This window comes from Polyodon spathula, chromosome 6 (assembly GCF_017654505.1).
Source record: "Polyodon spathula isolate WHYD16114869_AA chromosome 6, ASM1765450v1, whole genome shotgun sequence".
Lineage (NCBI taxonomy): Eukaryota > Metazoa > Chordata > Actinopteri > Acipenseriformes > Polyodontidae > Polyodon > Polyodon spathula.
The window spans coordinates 65,079,591-65,099,469 of record NC_054539.1 but is presented as its reverse complement, the minus strand read 5'-3'; the positions used below and the strand labels follow the sequence as shown (position 1 = coordinate 65,099,469).

Genomic DNA, 19,879 nt, shown 5'->3' with positions numbered 1-19,879 from the left:
CTTCTTTATTGTTCAAATGACAATGGTGTTTTAATCAGCCTATCAGTGCATCTGTACTGCTTTTCTGTGACCTGTACCGTACAGTAGGGGGTGGGACAAAGTCAGTGCTGCATTGTTTTGATTTAGGTTGCTAAAATCTAGTTTTGAGCATCGGAGGTAAAATACCAGAAATGGACGACAAAGCAAAAAAAAATTAAGTATATTTCTGCTGATGATCGTGTCAAGATATTTCCCAAAGAAATTTTACATGCAGATGGAGGTAATTGTTTTGCACATCTTGTAATGTGTCTTTGGATCGCTGTTTCGCTCCAGAATCACACATTAAATTAAAGGGTACTACAGAGGCTGCTAAACAGAACGTAAAACAAACAGTTTTCAGAAAGCAAACTGGAAAGTCAGTGCAGACAAAAAGTATTGCTGTCGGCTGTAGCTAAGTTAAATCAGTACTACAGGTACAATCTAGCACAGCCACCTCGCTTCAAACAACCTGCTGCTTGCTTATTAAACGCAGTTAGAATTTTAGACCTGTATAGGCACCTTTTCTTTGTTTTGACTCGGTACTAATAAAATTCATTATTGCATGGTACAAATAACATGACAACAAACATGCTGCATATATTAAAGTATGCCAGATGCCCTCGAGTAACCGAGTTTGGGACTGTTTCTAATCAATTTTCACATCTGTATAAACTTGGAAAAACTTTGCCTTACACTTCCAACCAATTCAGTGGATGCAGGCGTGCAGTCTCAATGTATGGGCGAGTCTTCACCCCAGAGAATGTAGGCAGCAACTGCAGGGGGATGTTGCATGCTTGCCTTTAACAAATGACAGCACTGTGTTTTAGTAAGGAAGCAAGTACCACTATTTTTAGGCTTTTATAGTGCTCTGAAATATTGTCTACTCGTTTATTTAATGCTTAAACAGGTCTGCGAAATGTCAGCAAAACCCTAATTTTATTCCATAACCTACTCGCGAAAAATACCTAAATTTACCGTGATTTAAGCAGACCCCTAACTATAGTGTGTGCAGTTTTCTTTCTTTATTTATAAAAGCATGCAATATTCTTACACATTTTTTATGTTACAATGTCTTGTGTGATTTGTGTTTGTGTAATTATTATTATTTTGCAGCACTTAATTGAATTTAATTTTGTTTTTTGTGTGCTTCTAACCTCAGAGCTCTGATGCTGTTGTTAAAGTTGATGTGGTAAGTTTTAACCAGGTTTAAATTTAAATATCATGAAGTATAACCATTTCACTGCCACTGAAAGTACCAAGTATGTCTGCCTCAAATGATGCAAAAATATGGTTTACTGATCTCCATTTAAAGTAGTGGGGTTCTTATAGCGCTGCTCATCCCCACATGTTTCTACACCTGTTTAAATAACGTACCTGTCATTTATTTTCATTGTTAGAATCCTGACAACTTTTTACACTGTTTCAAAGCTTTAAGTTGTAAGTGTAAAAATTTGTCAGGGTTTTAACAATGAAAAGCTACTGGTTGATGGTGCCACGTCTACCAAATTAGATTGACAGGTGACTTTACCGATTAAAGTCGTAAACAATGAGAGATGTGTAGCAGGAGTAAGAATAACCAGGAATGTCGCTACTCTCTTTAAAAGGAAAAAAAAAGTTTAGATAAAATGTGTGTGCTTTTATAGAATATGCTCTGGTGATTTTATTGTATCCATAGCCTCTCATACTAGTTCTCGGCCTTGCGTTTCCACTGTTTCTTTCGGTTTTTACCTCTAGCCTGAAGAAGACAAGGAGAAGGAAAAGAAAAAGAAGAAGAAGAAAGGCGACGAGATTGAGGAGGAAGAGCCTGATGACAGCATGCTGGACTGGTGGTCCAAATACTTTGCCTCCATTGAGACCTTGAAAGAAGTGAGTCTTTTACTTCAGACCAGCTGCTAGTGTACCAATGCTCCTAAAAACAGGTCTCTCTCAAGCTCAGCTATCCCACAGAAACTTCTGAAAAGTAGATTTTCAGGACAGTATCACCTCACCAGGAGAAGCAGGAGGTAAACAGTTCACTGTACCAGCGCATTAATTACATCTGTTACAATTTCAAATATTTTACAGCAACTGAGAGCACAAGAAGCAGCTGCTGCTGAAGCAGAAGAGAAGGAAGACATGGAGATAGCAGCAGAGGGCACAGGTAATTCATTTGAAAAAGAGAAGAAGAAGAAGAGTCATCCCCCCCTGCTCTTTTAGCTTCACAATCAACTTTTAAGAGAGTTATTTTGCAGTGGTGGAAGAGACTGAAACAACGGCTGTCAAGCTGCTAGCTTATCTATCTATTGCTGGCTGTGGTTTAATTAGACTTTACTGCATGGGAATGATATGGTTATAAGTATGTATGTCAAAACCTCTTGTCACAACCTCCTTTAAAAAGACTGCCTGTTGCAGTGTTTATTTAGCATCTATGTGTCTGCATTTCATCTGCTTAAGACTAGTGCTGTCTCTGAGCATGTGTTGCTTTTGTTGGTGGGCACGCATTGCTATTGTTCGTACATTCTGTTTCTTGATGTCATATGTAATTAGCATGGCTATTAACTACCATGAAAGTTGGCTGAAAAACAAGTTACTTTTGGATATAGATTTAAAAATAGAGACATTTGACGGTGCCAAATAACATTTTATTCTATATGTTATTCTATAAAACTGTAACTACAATTAAAAGATAACGAGAAAGCTATTGTATATGCCAAGATGGAATTTAACGGCACATTTAAAAATAGGAGAAATAATAGCAAAAGTTTGTGCTGGATAAAGATAACACTAAATTTACAAAATGATCATCTCTGGAGATTCTACAGGGGGGTGTCACACTGGATATGACTCTCCCACATGTGTGGGAGGTAGAATCAACTGGGACTGTTTCTCCTCACCTTGCTAGACTGACCCCCTGCTGGTCAGGTGCCCCGTGAGCTCAACTAGACACCTGCAGGGTTGGCCTTTGTCATCCTGAGAGTAAAGAGACAATTGGCTTAGTCGTGGGATCAGGGGTACCCACTGACTTTCAGTTCTCCTGAGCCGTTGTTGGGAATAACATTCAGCATCAGAAAAACATAGCAATTCAAAGCTGAAGCTATATCTAAATTAGTAATGTGTCAAATATGTATAAAAAAATATAAACTCAGCATCATGTTTCACGGACAAAGAGATTTTACTCTCTACTATCTCAGTAGACCACATGTCCTTGTAAAGCATATAAAATGCTTTCAAATAAAATAAACAAGCAAACAATGTGCCAAGTTATGCAGCAGCTATTGTAATACCTCACTTGTACAGTATAATTCTGGCTTGTTGACCGAATACATGATGTCAACTTTCATGTGGAATTCATGCTTTGAGTGCTTTGTGCCTGCCCCCTGCCCCCATCTTTGTGTTCAGAGATCAAACCTGATGAATCTCATGTGAAAGGCTCGAAGGGAAAGGAGAAGAGCAAGGATAAGGGCAAAGGCCCCAAGGAGGACAAGAAGAAGAAGCAGCAACATGGTGATATGTTGGAGAAGAGCAACAAGCAGAAGATCGATGAGCTACATGTGAGTACTTTTAGGCCATAATTATGATAAAAACCCATTAAGTGCCATTATCGTCATTTGAGGACAGGCTACTTTGTTATTTTTTGGAGCATTTTTAACTGACATCTACCAGTTGTTTTAATTTTCTCATTTCCTACAGTATATTGTTCTAGTAACTTATTCTAATATTGTTAACCGCAATAGTTTTCTAAATGTAACTGTTAATTCTGCAAATGTAGTCCTTTAGATGGTTTTATATGCATCAATATAAAATAAGCAACTGAAGACTGAAAGTGTTTTCTTACCAACAGTGATAATAAAGCTCCATTTTCTACGCGTTGAGCTTCACTGTTCTGATTACAGGTGCCTCTAACTTGACTGTCCTCAAAATAGGATGCAGCAGTTTGAGCCAAAGGATTGTTAAATGTTTTTTTTTTTTTTGTGAATAAGTATTGATTTAGAATGCATCAAATGAATACAGCTTGTGTTCTGATTTTTCCAAAGAAAAATGTATTTGGTATTTAATGGGTTATCGGAATCATAGAAGTTCATAAGAAGAGTAAGAGCCACTTGCTTGTGTCTGCATCGTCCCAGGTGTACAACAAAGAACTGGAACATGAATGTGATAACTTTGAGGACTGGCTGCACGCTTTTAACCTGTACAGAGGAAAGATCGGAGATGATGATGACAACGTGACAGACGAGGAAAGGATTGTTGGAAGATACAAGGCAAGTTTTATTTACGTTGTTTTACCAAACCTGATCTGTGATTTACCATTACCGTTATACTACACTATGCTGTGCTTCGCACTGCTTTAATACTCATCAGCAGATGTTCTTAAGGAGGTTTGCCGTGGCACGGAGGTCCTTGATTTCCTGGATGTACTGTGGATGATCTGACATGATCTCAGTCGTGCCCCTTTCAAATTCTGTTTCTGCCCATAACTATGGTATAGGCCTTATATACTGCACTGGTTGCAAGACACATCCAGTGGTTCAAATCCTTTGAATAAAATTCAAAATAATTGACCTCACCCTGTATCACCGAACAAGAACACTATAAAAAAACATAACATTCAATTTGGGTGCTATCCTCTTGCAACCCAGGGTCCAATAGAATCCAGTAATAATTTGATCCCATTATGTACGTCCTGTAGACCAGTTTAGATACCGCAGCATCAGTGTTAAAGTGTATTCTGAGTTGTTTAGTGAACTTAGCCAATGCTTACATGAAGGATTCATAACGTTTTAAACAAATGGCATTTACTTGTGTTACTTCAGCAGGTAACTAGGAATGGCTAGGAATAGGCAAAGCCACTGAATATTGACCTGTGGTGTATCTTTAATGCAGGGCTCTCTGTGTGTATATAAAGTCCCGCTTCCAGAGGATGTGACCAAGGAGGTTGGCTTTGACCCCAACTTTGGCATGTTCCAAGGAATCCCAAACAACGATCCAGTCAACGTACTAGTCAGAGTGTATGTGGTCAGGGTACGTGCTACTTTTTTTTTATTAACACAAATATAGGCGTAAAAATATGTCTCTGTGTGGTAGAATACATTTAAATAAAAAATTAATACTTTCCACTTTCATTTACAGGCCACAGATTTGCACCCTGCTGACATCAATGGAAAAGCTGACCCCTATGTTGTTATCAAACTAGGGAAAACTGAAATCAAAGACAAAGAAAACTACATTTCTAAACAGCTAAACCCCATTTTTGGAAAGTAAGTATTGTTCAGCTAAATACAGAAAGAGGTAAAACTGTACAACTACTGGACTTGATAAGTCTTGGTTCTGTTGAGTGGTCTGGGGTGAAAGATTCAAAGTACTAAAGAACCTAATTTAGACCCTAGGTCAAAGGCTAGCCATAAATAGTCTGTGTGTATCAGCATGCTTTAATATCAAATGAATTAAGTAGCTTTCATATGTAATTATTTCTTGTTTTTGTTCTTGCATTTTGTTTTCTTCTCTTTTAGGTCCTTTGATATTGAAGCCACCTTCCCGATGGAGTCCATGCTAACAGTCTCTATCTATGACTGGGATTTAGTTGGATCTGACGATCTCATTGGGGAATCAAAAATTGACCTGGAGAATCGATACTACAGCAAGCAAAGGGCAACCTGTGGCATCGCACAGAGTTATTCCATGTGAGGGATGCGTCACAAAGACCTTTTATTTGTGCACATGCCTTTCCATACTGACAGCTTTCAACCTCTTACTCCAGAGCATCCCTAGTGGCAAAGCATCATAAAAAATGTATATTATTTTTCACAGCTCTTAGGTGGTGGCTTGGTGGTGAAATCAATTTGTGATGCATTTCAGTTTGCTAGAAAATGACTTGTTGAAGTGGAGAAGCCAAAAATAATAACCAGTTTGGCTTCCCGAATAGGTTAAAATGATACGTATGCCAGTAAATTGTTGTAAAAATATGTATGCCAGTAAATTGCTAATTTTGAGAAGGCAATGTAACATGCAGTGCTCAACTGAGTTTGGGGCAAACGTTCTGTTAGCCTTTGCTATTGTCCCCACTTACATGTTTTGTTCCTAGCCATGGATACAATGCCTGGAGGGACCCCATGAAGCCCACCCAGATCCTGACGAAGCTCTGTAAAGAGGGCAAGGTGGACGGACCTCACTTTGGACCAGGAGGGAGAGTTAAAGTGGCAAACAGAGTGTTCCTGGGACCAACTGAGCTGGAAGATGAAAACGGTACAAAATGTAGTTTAATCTCCTTAGTTAACTTTGTTTTTTTCTTATAGGAGCACATTTAAAAAAATTCTTTTAGTCTGGAAACGAAAGTTAATAATAATAATAATAATAATAATAATAATAATAATAATAATAATAATAATAATAATATTTGTTTTTATTACTGTGCCTTTCACATATCAGAGTATGAGGTAGATACACTGTTGGTGCCTCCTCACACAGTATCGATTCTATCTCTGCAGGGCTGAAGAAGCACACAGATGAGCACCTGGCCCTGATTGCCCTCCAGCACTGGGAGGACATCCCTCGCGTCGGCTGTAAACTCATTCCAGAGCATGTGGAGACCAGGCCTCTCCTCAACCCTGACAAGCCAGGGATCGAGCAGGTGGAGTACCCTCAACCTAAGGAATCAGGACTGTTTGCATTCCTGAACCTTCCTGAGTAAAAAAACACATTGAAATTTAATTGTGAAGAAGCATTTAGTTGAGGTGGGTTTATAAACGAAAAAGGGTGGGGCAAGGTGTGTGTTTCTGGTGTTCATAGTGCACATGTGGTAGAGGCTGAATGAACTGCATCTGCTCAGCCTAGAACAGTGTTCTTCACTGCAAGGCCTGCGGGCCACTGGCGGCTTCTGGTGAACTTTAGTGCAGCCCCTGACATGCGGCCCCCGACAATACACAAATGTGAAAAAGGCGGAGTGGCGGCCCTCACACCGATGTCTCAGTGGACCCCTTCTGAAAATTAGTGAAGAACACTGGCCTAGAACAAAGAAGAATTAAAGGGGACATGATTCAAGTATTTAAAATCTTAAAAGGAGTTGACCTAGTTAACCCTAACCAATACTTTAAGCGCAGTACAGAAACCAGGACCAGAGGAGACAGTTAGAAATTAAGTAGAGACAAACAGAGGGAAGGAGACACACCTTCACACAGAGAGTGGTGAGGGTATGGAATGGGTTGCCTAGTCATGTTTTTAAAACCCAAGTTTTGAGAACAATCTGCTACTAGCAACCGGAATAGCTTAGGTGGGCCAAATGGCCTCCTCTCATTCATAAACTTTCTTGTGTTCTTATATATTTTCCACATGTGAATCCTGACAGTCCTATTGTTAACTGTCTACGTTTAATAATCCTAAACAGAATACTAAAAAATATTGATTCTCCCCTTAGTGTATGTAAAGCTTACGTGAGCTGATTTGAATCTCTGAAGTATCTGAATGTTTTTTCTGATTGTTCCGCAGGGGCGTGTTGAGATGTGGGTGGACATGTTCCCCATGGATATGCCAGCACCAGGGCCTGCCATTGACATTTCACCCAGGAAACCAAAGAAGTAGGTTTCATGAAAGCAATGGAGTAGGAATAGAGGTGGTGCAGGATTGCCGGATTGTACCCAGGAGGGTGGACGTGTTCAGATCTTATTAAAAATATGACGTTTGATCACAGGGAAATCAGTATTGTCTTCCTAGATGTAACATTGTAGCCATGTCTCAGCGGATATACAGGGTTTATGACTAAGGATCTATGTTGTGTATTTTAAAAGTCTAGGATTTACCATTTTTGCCACTCTAGTATTTCATCCAGGAAATGCTACATTTTGCAGTGTTTTTGTTATCCCAAATCTTCCCTTTTCTGCGTGACCTTGGTTACCTATTTTTTCAGATTTCCAATCTTTGTCCATCCCAATATTCTTAGAATATTTAAAATTCTCATTGGACCCTAATACCAAAGAGCACAATCCTTACAGGGCAATATACAGCTGAGACCCGCTACCGCCCTGCACATACTTTGAGATGCCAGCTCACTGGTCTTCTTGGCAACCCTTGGTTTTGTCTGGAATTAATTGAGAACAGATCTTTTTTCTTCCTTTTATGAGTTCACTGTGTTAAATAACTAAATAACTGAAATGTGTAATTCTACCAATCATCTTTCACAGCTAAGTTACAAAATTCTCATTCAAGTTGATAGCTTATGAATGGGGGGGGGGGGCAAGTTACCTTCAACCTGTTTGTAGGTATAATTTATTGATATGTAAGGTTGGACCCATTATTCTAAAGAGATGTAATTTTATAAAATTCCACCTGGCTGGTAAGTGTTAAATGTTTGTAAAGTTATTGTACTGTGTAGTTTCTAACAGTTCTTTAAATGTATTTAACATTTTATCAGAGATGTGGGCTTTGTTCTGTTGAGATGCTGTGTATGTTGATGACAGGGCTTATTGAATTAGTGACGAATACCTGAGATATGGAACAAAGTAATTCCTCATGTTGGAGAGATGGCCTGTGCTCTGACCTTGTGTCCCTTCATCCTTGCCAGATATGAACTCAGAGTCATTATCTGGAATACGGACGAGGTCATTCTCGAAGACGATGATTACTTCACTGGAGAAAAATCCAGTGACATTTTTGTACGGGGGTATGTACGGGCACAGCAGCCCTTCGGTGTGCCTGAAGTGTGTGTCGGTGTGAATAACCCTGTTTTCTTTCCCTTTTGTTTTTGTTTTTTCTGTTTTGTTGCTGTGCTGTGGTCTAGTTATGAGCTGCGTGTTATTATTTGGAACACTGATGAAGTAGTACTAGAAGATGATGCTTTCATGACAGGAGAGAAGATGTCTGACATCTATGTCAGGGGGTAATGATGACTCCATTGCATGGCTCTTTCTCCCTTCTCCCCTTTAGTTCCTCACATCCTGGGACATAGGGACCAGCAGCATGCATTCCCGCCCTTTCACTCTGTCACCTGCACGCTGCACCAGACAATTCAGGCCATGCCAATTAAATGTGCAGTCTACATGAGGTTCTCCCCATTCTAAAAATGGTAGATATTTCCACCCCCCAAAAAAATATTGTGTTAAGTTTATACAGGTACTGTAGGGTCCTTTTCACTGATGAAGTTTGGTATTCATGAAAACCTTACAGATTATTGTTGGCTTCATGAATAACCGTATTTAATTAAACAAAGTAATCTTTAAATACTGTATGTTCCACTTTTTTAGCAGGGCCCATAACAACATATTCAATTAACATTTTAGCTGGAAGGTAATTGATTAGGTTATCATTTTGATATTAGAGAAATAGATAGATTGATTGATTTTGAACTTTGTCCTTTGTGGATTTGTAGTGCTTTTTCCCAATCAGTTAGGGTTCCATAGCCAGAATTGAATTTAGCTAAAATATAGAATGACAGAGCTATAGGAACAACTATATAACTATAACAACTACAAGCATAATAACCAAAAACCAGCACCAGTTTTATGTACAAAATATATACTACATTTTCATTTTTTTGTTTAGTTTATTCACTTTGTACCTGCAGGGCCAGAACAGGTACATCTCAATAGTGCAGCACTAATATAAGATCCATACATCTACATAGTTTTCTTGGAGAAGGAAACAGCATAGGTTTAATGGGTGTGGTCTTATTTGCTTGTCATTCATCTTGCTTGACATAGAAAAATCTACAAGCAGGGATGTTTTGCATGTACTTTTAATTAAACTATAGATGATTAATCAAACTGGCACCTATAGAGCATGTACAGTCGTTTTACTGGGTTATTTGCTCCATATTCAGAACACACATTCCAGCATACATGCATTTAGTTACTTAGCTTTAATCTGTGTGAATTTTAGCAATAGTGTGACAGTAAGAGCACCTCATTCTTGTTTTACTGTGCATTATCATACAGCCATCTGCTCTGGTCAAACTTTGCTTAAGTCATTAATAAAATTCTGTTACAGTAAAATGTTTGTTCTAAAATGTATTTCAGTCTTTGAAAACGTATTTACAAATGCTGTGTATATGGTTGTATTTTTATTATTTGTTGGTTGTTGATTCCTGGAAGTAGTATTCATGCAAACATGTAAGTATAAAGCAAACCAGTAAACTGGTTAGCTGATAATTGCTGGAACATTCTGACTGCCTACATAGAGTTTTCCCAACCTAAAAGCTGAAAATGCATTTTGACAGGCATATGCAGTTTCCATTTTTGAATAATTTCACCACTCAAAGCCAGCTTCTCATGAAGGCTGTGACTAAGAGTCATCGAAAACATAAAATAACAGCATGTTTGGCCTGTTTGCATTGAATTCTTGTGTGTGTGTGTTGTGTGTGTTTGTGTGTGTAATATATATACAGTTGCAGTCAAAAGTTTGCATACCCCAATGAAAATGTATAATTTCTAGAAACCTCAAAAACAAATAATTATAGGAAAAATCTTTTTTAGCAAAAGTTTTGCTATTGTGGATGAGGAAATAGATGTCAGTTATTGATTTCAGCAATTTTTATTTTTTTTGCAAAACTCCAAAAATGCTAATTCAAAAGTATTCATACCCTGACAAGAAAAAAAAAATTAATAGCTAGTTGATGCACCTTTAGCAATAATAACCTATTTTAATGATTAGGATATTTGTCAATGAGCTTTTGGCATGATTTTTTGGTGATTTTTTACCATCACTCCACAAAACCATTGACCAGAACCATTGCTATTTTGCGAACTTTAAGTGATTGTCCTTGTGACGTTTCCCTCATCATGCAGTACTCGACCTATGGTTGAAATGGAAACCCCAGTCCCACTGCAACCATTTCACTTTGAATATCTTTGGCAGTCAATTTCAGATTGTTATTACCCTTCCTCACAATTCTACTACTTGTTCTTGGTGAAAGAACCTCCTTTCTTCCAGACTGAGGGAGCATTGTGACAGTACCATGAGTCTTGTACTTCTTGATAATAGAAACATATTACATATATATATATATATATATATATATATATATATATATATATATATATATATATATATATATATATACATATATATATATTATATAAGGAAAAACATTGAGTGAAATAGCTCGCATCACCCGATTTTCAAGGTGTGATATCTGAAGCATAATCAACATAATCAAGTACAGAGAAATATCACCTGTAATTGACAAATCCAGGACTGGACAACCCAAAAAGCTGTCTAACAAGGATGAGCAATACGTGAAGATAATATCCCTTAGGAATAGAAAGACGACAAGCGTTGAACTGACAACACAACTGCTAGAAGGTACAGGTGTCGTTGTCCATCAGATCAACAGTACAAAGGTCACTCTTGAAATCAAGACTTAAAGGATGTGTTGCAGTAAGAATACCTCTGTTAGAAAGGGGAACAAGATTAAAAGGCTAAAATATGCACAAGATTACAGAAATTGGACTATGGAACAATGGTCAAAGGTGCTTTGAACTGTTGATGGATGGATAATGACACCTGTACCTTCTGCCAGTTGTGTTGTCAGTTCAATGCTTGTCGTCTTTCTATTCCTTAGGGATATTATCTTCACGTATTGCTCATCCTTGTAGACAGCTTTTTGGGTTGTCCAGTCCTGGATTTGTCAATTACAGGTGATGTTTCTCTGTACTTGATTATGTTGATTATGCTTCAGATATCACACCTTGAAAATCGGGTGATGCGAGCTATTTCACTCAATGTTTTTCCTTTATATATAATATACGACTGTATATATATATATATATATATATATATATATATATATATATATATATATATATATATATATATATATATAAATGCATATATATATATATGCATTTATTTATATATATATATATATATATATATATATATATATATATATATATATATATGTGTGTGTGTGTGTGTGTGTATATATATATATATATATATATATATATATATATATAATATATAGTATATATATTATATATATAGATTGGGTATTGGTTTTGTGGTGGTCTAATTGGCATATAACCAACAGTTGGCCAATTTAAACATGGTAGAAAAAATACTAGTTGAAATTTAGAAACTTTACTACGCAAGTTATACCACTGCACAGGTTTTCTTTGTCCACTGTTTTTAACATGATTTGATATTGATATTAACCCTTTAAGCTTATGCATATTATAATTAAAGTGCAATTGCATATAACTATTTCTGCAAATATTTAGTTTACCAAACCACGATGAATGCTATTTTTTTTTTGTTCATATTGTTTAAAGTACAGTAAACTGCTTGAGTAAACTGCTTTTTGCTGTACCTATATGCTTTAGTTTATGGGTCAGCAAATATGCCTAGTGTAACTAATTGACAAAGGACACAGTAACTAATATCCTTCGGACTTCTTTGGGTACCTATGGAATGCATTGCTTACTGTGTGAGGGACTGAAGAGGATAAACATTGATTTCTATTGCATGTGAATTTTACTTTAACAGAATAACAGGAAGTTTGTCAGCTGTCTGTGTAAGTCAATTCATGTTCAATACATATTCCAAGTCAGAGAACAACAAAACATCTGTCGGTCAATGTAAATGAAAACATTTCCAAAGAAAATTAAATACATGCCAAAAAAATGCTCAGCATATCCAGAGTGGATGCTATAATGAAATAAGAGCCAGCAATACTGCTCACATACCTCACTGGCCTCATTAAAAAAAATACAGCCATATGGAACCCTGCATTTAAAAATGCTACAGTTTCCAAAAATATTGCTTCACACCCATGTCAGGTTGCAATAAGCCAGGCCAATGAATTAGGGATGTGATGATACTCATACTTTCTGAGTAATTGCCTTTAAGAAATTTGAAGTTGTTGGTTAATTAAATGATATCCCGGTTTCCAGAGTGGTTTAAGGAAAGGAAGGGTCACGTTTACATGATAAAGTTGCATGTGCTAGTTTTGCGACATATTTTCATTGTCTGTTTACGGCCTCAGTATGGCAGTACGACAGTAAAAACAGAAAATTTGTTTTCAGTCAGCTTTTAAAACATTCAATGCGGAAATTAATGGCCATTGATTGGCACTCAGTTGTAAAGGTGAGGGAAGGGCAGCTTTTCTTGTTATGAAATCAACATGTTAATAAGTTTTGATTTACTTAAAACGTGCCGGCAAATCTTCTTAAAGGCAATTACTCGGAAAATACGAGTATCATCACCTTCCTACAATGAATACTGTTGTGGAAAACTGCCCTGATTTTGTTTGTTATTATCGATCCTCTCCCCCAGCTGGTTGAAAGGACAGCAGGAGGACAAACAGGACACTGACGTCCACTATCACTCACTGACCGGCGAAGGAAACTTCAACTGGCGTTATATCTTTCCCTTTGACTATCTGCTTGCTGAGGAGAAGATTGTCATCTCCAAGAAAGAGTCCATGTTCTCCTGGGATGAGACTGAGTATAAGATTCCCGCCCGGCTCACCCTGCAAGTGTGGGACGCGGATCATTTCTCTGCTGACGACTTCCTAGGTACGACTCGGCTCTTCTAGTTAAGTAACATGTTAGAGGGACTTCATCTCACAACATAGGGAAGGTGCTTACAGTCCAGGTTACCAGGCACTTTGACTAGAGATAGCAGGGAGAAAGTTCCCCTGTTTAATTTAGGAATTGTGCAGGTAATTTTCAAACCAAGAAAGATGTAAATGCTTTTTAAGATTATAATTCAAGAGTAGGCTTGCCTCTGCATAGTCCTTTCTTTTTTTGTCACCCAGAATTATCTAAGTATATACACCACCTGCTGGAGATTTCAAAGATTACATCTCTGGATAGCAGACAGATTTTGTTTCAGCTGGCGAAGCAGGTTGGGAGTTTGTATTGGTGGTATGATATTTCACTGCCTGGCCCAATACTGTAAAATGAGGAAGCAAAATAAATCTTTTTAAGAAAAGGAAAGAGGGAGACTTCATGAAGAGAATACTGTTTGGCTTTTGCAAAGTCAGTCTATCCAGAATATACTTGTATAATAGTATTTCTTATTTTAAGTGATCTCTTTTCTCCTTGCAGGGGCGATCGAACTGGACCTGAACCGATTTCCTCGGGGGGCTAAAACAGCAAAGCAGTGCTCTATAGACATGGTGCTGAATGAGCAGGAACTGCCTACTATTTCCATCTTCAAACAGAAAAGGGTCAAGGGCTGGTGGCCCTTTGTAGCCCGGAATGAGAATGATGAAATGGAACTCACGGTAATTGAACACATAGGAATTCTCAATCTCTGAATAGATATGCAAGCTAAGTTGTAATCTAGCCTTTTTCTCAAAAGAATTGAACAAGAAATTCTGAGACAAAAAATACAAATTCTGCTGTCTATTACTATTGTGAATGAAGAGGTTTCCTTCCCTAAGTGTTAATCCCAACTTTAAATAAGGTGATTAAGCGCTAACAGTAAACAGGACATTATCGCAAAGTGACTTTTGTCATCATCCTTAGTTGAGCTTGGGATCCACATTTATAACCATTGCCTCCTAATTTAACATTTTATGCACAATGGCTCCTTTCCCTATAGTATACTCTATGAATGCGGGTGGTTATTTCAGGGTAAAGTGGAGGCAGAGCTGCAACTCTTAACTGCAGAAGAAGCTGAGAAGAGCCCCGCCGGTCTAGCCCGTAACGAGCCAGAGCCCTTGGAGAAACCAAAGTAAGTCATGTTATATTTATACTGCAGCTCTGAGCCACTTGGTTTTCCCTCCAACATTGTAGATAATTAATGTTTGCCTTACCACAAACCCATTGTGGAAAGGTATACTGTTTGCAAATGAAAGGAGTTTGGGGTTGCCTTGACATTCATCAAGAGTCACTTTGGGATTTAGGTCCTGTAATATGTGAACTTCCATTATGTTCTCTGCCAGGAAAGAAGAGATTAATTCATGGCAGGGAGGTTTGACTTCCCTAGTCATCCAAAACTCAGTCCAATAGCTTCCCTATGGGAAGCCTTTGACCAGCGTCTCTGTTAACTACATTGCATACGACTGAACACCCAAGTTCCAAGTTGTTGAGGGTTTATGTATAGACACATGATAAGTACAGTCATAGTTTTCTTGTGATGTTCGAGATTCCTCACTTTTATTTCCATTCATTATTAATAATATCATTTTATTTTCTTCTTGGTATTCTTTTTCCTCCACATTTCTTTCCTTGTATATTTTAACCCCTTTCCTTTCTGTTTCCCATTTCACCCCTTCCACCCTCCCTTCCATCTTTCTTTCTGTCTCTCCTTTCTTCTCCTCCTTAAAAAAAAGTCGACCGGATACCAGTTTCATCTGGTTCATGAACCCTCTGAAGTCCATCCGGTACTTCATCTGGCACAACTACCGCTGGCTTATCCTGAAAATCCTAGCCCTGGTCCTCCTGCTTCTCATGGTGGGCCTCTTCCTTTACTCCATGCCTGGCTATCTGGTCAAGAAGCTGCTCGGAGCCTGAATCTTGCAGAAATTCAAAGGGTAGCCCTTTCTCCCCCTCGATCTCTCTTTATCTCTTGTCTCTCACGTGTCTCTCCCTGTGTTGTGGTTCTGTTGACCCTGCTGTATCATGCTTTTGCTTGTTTTTTGCAGTAACACAAAAGTTTAAAAACATTGAAAAGGGGAAAGCATTATAGAACACGGAGCTGGATTCTCAAAGTTGTTTATTTAAATTAATTTCAGAAAAGAAAAACACACCTAACAATACAAACATTTAATTTAGAGGCTGAATTGTTTCTTATTTGTGTTTTTTCCTTTCCTTAAACAGCTTTGTGAATCTGCCCCATTTTTAATGATAAAATGATATTTGCTGTTACTCCATTGTGCGGCCTGTTTTATCATTATAGTTTTGTTTGCATTTAGTGGCTCTTTATAGTGGCCAATTGCTCAGTTTTGCGTTTACGTGTTTTCATATAATAATTGGGGGTGGGGGGGGGGGGAGATTATTCAAAACCGAAGTTGTCCAGGAGGTTTTCTGCAAATATTGCCATTCCAGGAACAGAGATGTTGGTCAGCCATTACATTGAGGGTCAAGCCGGTTGCACCCATTTTTATGCCCTTTAAGTCAAGAGGATCTTTCTGCTTGATGTCATTTGTTGCTGAATAGTTGCACACTGCTCTCGCACAGCTTAAATACAGTAGGTCTATTGGGCCAAATTATATGTCAGGTGACCACAAAAATGTGCATACATTAGGCTTTTCACTTACATTCTTGAATTGTTTTACCAGTCAGTGTTGTGTGGAAGTGAGTTTGTGGCAGAGTTTCTCATCCACACAACCCCAATCTCATAGCTATCGTATAGCTGGTTTTCAAAAGCCTAAAGGAAGGGGGTATAAAATGTGGCCTTCAATACTAACCCTAACCCTAAGCATTTTCTGTTTTGTAACCAATAACAGTTGCTCAATTTTTTTTTTCTTTTTCCTTTAACTGCTTCACTGGACAGCCGACCTGACACCTCTTTCATCTGGTTCCTCAGCCCGCTTAAGTCCATCAAGTACCTCATCTGCACCCGCTACAAGTGGCTCATCATTAAGATAGTGCTTGCTTTGTTGCTGCTGGCTATGCTGGGTCTCTTCCTCTACAGCATGCCAGGCTACATGGTCAAGAAATTGCTGGGAGCGTGAACGGGCAGCAGCGATGGCTTGCTGGGTGGCACCTCTCACCACCCTGTGTCCGTCCCTGCAGTCCAGTCTTGCTCACCATGGACACTCCCTGTGGCTGGAATTTTAGTTTTTCTCATTTTCATAACCAAAAACATATAACGCCTATGCCCTGAATAGATTTCATACAAGGCACTAACACTGCTTTCCCTGCATTAACTTCCTATATGCTTTACAAAATGCATTTCGCAGACCTATCTACCATTTCACGGAAAGCAGCCCAGACTTGTTGCACAAACCTACTCTCTTCAGCTCTTGCACAACTTGACATGCTTACCATTTATAGTACTTGGGGTGGAGGTGTGGGGTTCTTATGCATGTTTAAATATGGACAAATATTTAAATGAAGGTAAAAGTTTCAAAGAATGTCATGCACTTAAAAAAAAAAACCTGTTTACAAGGTCTATTTTAGTATGTTAAATGCAAGGTGTCCTTTTGATTTCAAGATATTGTCGCTATTTACATATTAAGACATAATTTCACTTGGTCAGTGCTTATCATTAATGAACAAACATACAATTAAATACAAATGACTAGATGAAATGTGATACTTTCCAATGTGTTTCTCCCAACACCAAGCGTGATTAATCATGGATAGGCCACTTACTGTATTTTAAGTTTTGCTTGTCTTGTAGACAATATTATTTTGATTGGGGTTTTCTTTCTCATCATAGTTGTCATCTGAATGTAAACACAACATGACAGAAGTTATTGTGGAAAGAAAGTCATAGTGGAAAAATCCGGTTCTCCCGATTGCAGTGTAGAACTTCGGCATTCATTCTACAATGACCTTGTGTTCACTAAGCGTCATCATCTTTTGTTTTTAAAGCATACACAAAAACGGGAGAAATCAAACAAAAAAAAAAAACATTTATTATCTTGGTAAACCTTAATGACCATTTCAGGCAGAGTAAGGAAAACCGGCAGTGTAAAACTCCCATGTCATGTTAATCTGTCTTGATTTGCAGTGTGCGGTTCCTTAGTGTGCTGTTGTTTGTAGTTATCTACGATTAGTATTTTAAGCCTTTATTTTGTTTTTATTTATTTATTTATTTATTTGATTGGATTTGTGTTTACTTCAAATAATTGGTTTGCACTTTTTTCTGTATTTAGAATTATCGGTTTTACAGCGTGCAATATTTGGTGTTCTGTGTTTGTTGTTTGTCTATGTTAAATGATGATATCATGATAAATAAATGCTTGACCTGTCTCACCAGTCGCCCCAATACCAGTCTGTCCTGGATGCTGAATCCCTTGCGAATCATCTGTATTCTAGTCTGGAGAAACTACAAGTGGCCCTTATTGGGATTCCTGGCTGCCCTGCTACTACTTCTGTTTATTGTACTGATGATTTACTCCATGCCTGGGGTAATCAGTGAGAAAATCTTTAATGCTGGCAGGTAAACAAATGGTCCTCACTCAAGGGTATGCAAAGCTTGGGATGCCAGCTCAATAGTATCAATACAACTAAATAACCTTTACTACTGGTCAGACTTTCTGACAAGGTCAAATACACTGGTGGAAGACTTACACACCAGTGGTATAGAGTAAAGCTACAAAAGGCATATCCACCATTCAGAAAGCTTTTTCAGGCACAAATTAAGTAGATGACCACTACAGCAGAACATACAGAAAGGCCTTTATTGTTATGTCAACTCAGGAACTGAAGTCCTACTACCTTTACCATTGTTTGCAAATGTAATTATTACAGCGCTGAACAGTGTGGGTAAAAGGAGTCTCAAACAGTTGGTTGGCATTTGAGTTCATGTATGAGATGTCCCATTTTTTGGTTGTAAAACTCTCATGACCACTGAAACAGCTGCTGAAAAACCATTTCTTACCATAGTATCATTGATATAAGTGCTTGCTCCTATACTGAAAGGTGTGTTTATGCTAATATAAGACCAGTGTATAGTTCTTGACATATAGAGAAAAATGTCAAATGGATCTATCAGCCATTTCCAGTGCAAGTGTTGATCTGTGAATCTTATTGTAGTCTAAAACCATCCAAACACATTTTACTTCAGTTGAACCTACAGCATAACTGTATAGATTTTGCCGCAGTTGCACTTACAAAATAAGTACAATCTGCAGTTATTTGGTGTAATTCAATGCACCTTCATAGTATCTTTGCTGAAATCTGTTTTGTTAATTCAAATCTTCATTTTGAATGGCGTGTATGGAATTCAGACTTTAGTCACAATATTGCGAAATATGTGTCTCATATACAATTGGGTAGTGCAGCCTGGCTCTTATGAATGATTTCCTGGGGACATAAAAGTCATCATTGACTTCCCTGGTTTCTAAAGGATCGGAAATATTTTGGTTGCGTTTTATGTTAAGTAGTACAAGAAAAACAAACTCTGATTTGTGTAACGCCTTTCAATCATCTATTGCACCTTCTTAAGTTAATAGATACTGGATCGTATTCTGAAGTTCTGCTTGTATCTGCTAAAGATGCAAATAAAAATGTAATTTAGTGTGTTGACAGCAGCAGGGTTAATCTGAACAATGTTTCTCGTTGTAATTTTATGCATGCTACCCCCCTCTTTCAGTTCTGTGTGGTCCAAGCTAGGAGGTAGAGACCATCAAGGTGTGTGGCCATTATTGTTTAACAATGACATTTGTATATTGTTAAGATGATGGATATATTTTTGGAATGAAACCTGCTTGTTCTGTAAAAGTGTCTGGAATGATCTGTCAGTTGTTTACAATATATAGTAATAAAAATGTTGAAATGTTCTTAGTGTGGGCTGGCTGAGTGTCTTTTTTTTTTTTTTTTTTTTGAGGCGAGACCTAACTAAAATCAAAACTAGTTAACAATGTTGCACTTTAACATTTTAAAGTACACTAATCCGTTGCATATCCGTCTGCAGTGGGACCAGAGTAAGGACAGATATGTAAAAAGTCGGGTGAATTAGTCCTGTTTTAAAAACCATTATACACAGCTGTAACAGTTGCTAATTTCTCACAATTATTGTTTTGAGATTCAGCTTTTATTAGCTTGTGACAGGTTAGCCGTCTGCCGCATGGTTGCATGCATTTGCTGCTGAGTGACAGGCAGGAGATCGGGTGAAGTTCAACACACTGAACAGTTCATGTGACACTACCAACAATGGCGGCGCACGGAGGACACTTTGGTAGAATCTACAATCTCTCTGTTCAGTAATAAACACGTTGCTGGTTGATCATGGTGGATAATTGGTTAGGGTGGATATGTGACGGATTACTGTT

At 37.9% G+C, this 19,879-nt stretch overlaps 1 protein-coding gene across 17 annotated transcripts in view; it reads left to right on the top strand.

The window, feature by feature from the left end:
• Positions 1 to 19,370, top strand: part of LOC121317477 (otoferlin) — a 130,801-nt gene extending 111,431 nt beyond the window's left edge. For 6 of the 17 annotated variants that reach the window (XM_041253449.1, XM_041253456.1, XM_041253455.1 and 3 more), the window contains 16 exons: positions 1,178 to 1,207; positions 1,753 to 1,884; positions 2,083 to 2,158; positions 3,397 to 3,548; positions 4,122 to 4,256; positions 4,879 to 5,016; positions 5,125 to 5,252; positions 5,505 to 5,675; positions 6,077 to 6,237; positions 6,480 to 6,622; positions 7,477 to 7,565; positions 8,549 to 8,647; positions 13,258 to 13,499; positions 14,034 to 14,212; positions 14,564 to 14,664; positions 17,863 to 19,370. In XM_041253449.1, the coding sequence (XP_041109383.1) occupies positions 1,178 to 1,207; positions 1,753 to 1,884; positions 2,083 to 2,158; positions 3,397 to 3,548; positions 4,122 to 4,256; positions 4,879 to 5,016; positions 5,125 to 5,252; positions 5,505 to 5,675; positions 6,077 to 6,237; positions 6,480 to 6,622; positions 7,477 to 7,565; positions 8,549 to 8,647; positions 13,258 to 13,499; positions 14,034 to 14,212; positions 14,564 to 14,664; positions 17,863 to 18,049 (2,163 nt within the window). In that variant the 3' untranslated portion in view covers positions 18,050 to 19,370. Of the gene's footprint in view, positions 1 to 1,177; positions 1,208 to 1,752; positions 1,885 to 2,082; positions 2,159 to 3,396; positions 3,549 to 4,121; positions 4,257 to 4,878; positions 5,017 to 5,124; positions 5,253 to 5,504; positions 5,676 to 6,076; positions 6,238 to 6,479; positions 6,623 to 7,476; positions 7,566 to 8,548; positions 8,648 to 8,764; positions 8,864 to 8,910; positions 9,548 to 13,257; positions 13,500 to 14,033; positions 14,213 to 14,563; positions 14,665 to 15,265; positions 15,467 to 16,428 lie in introns of those variants that run through there. The other 11 variants (XM_041253458.1, XM_041253461.1, XM_041253450.1 and 8 more) reach the window with 6 other exon arrangements.
• Positions 19,371 to 19,879: the final 509 nt, after the last annotated feature.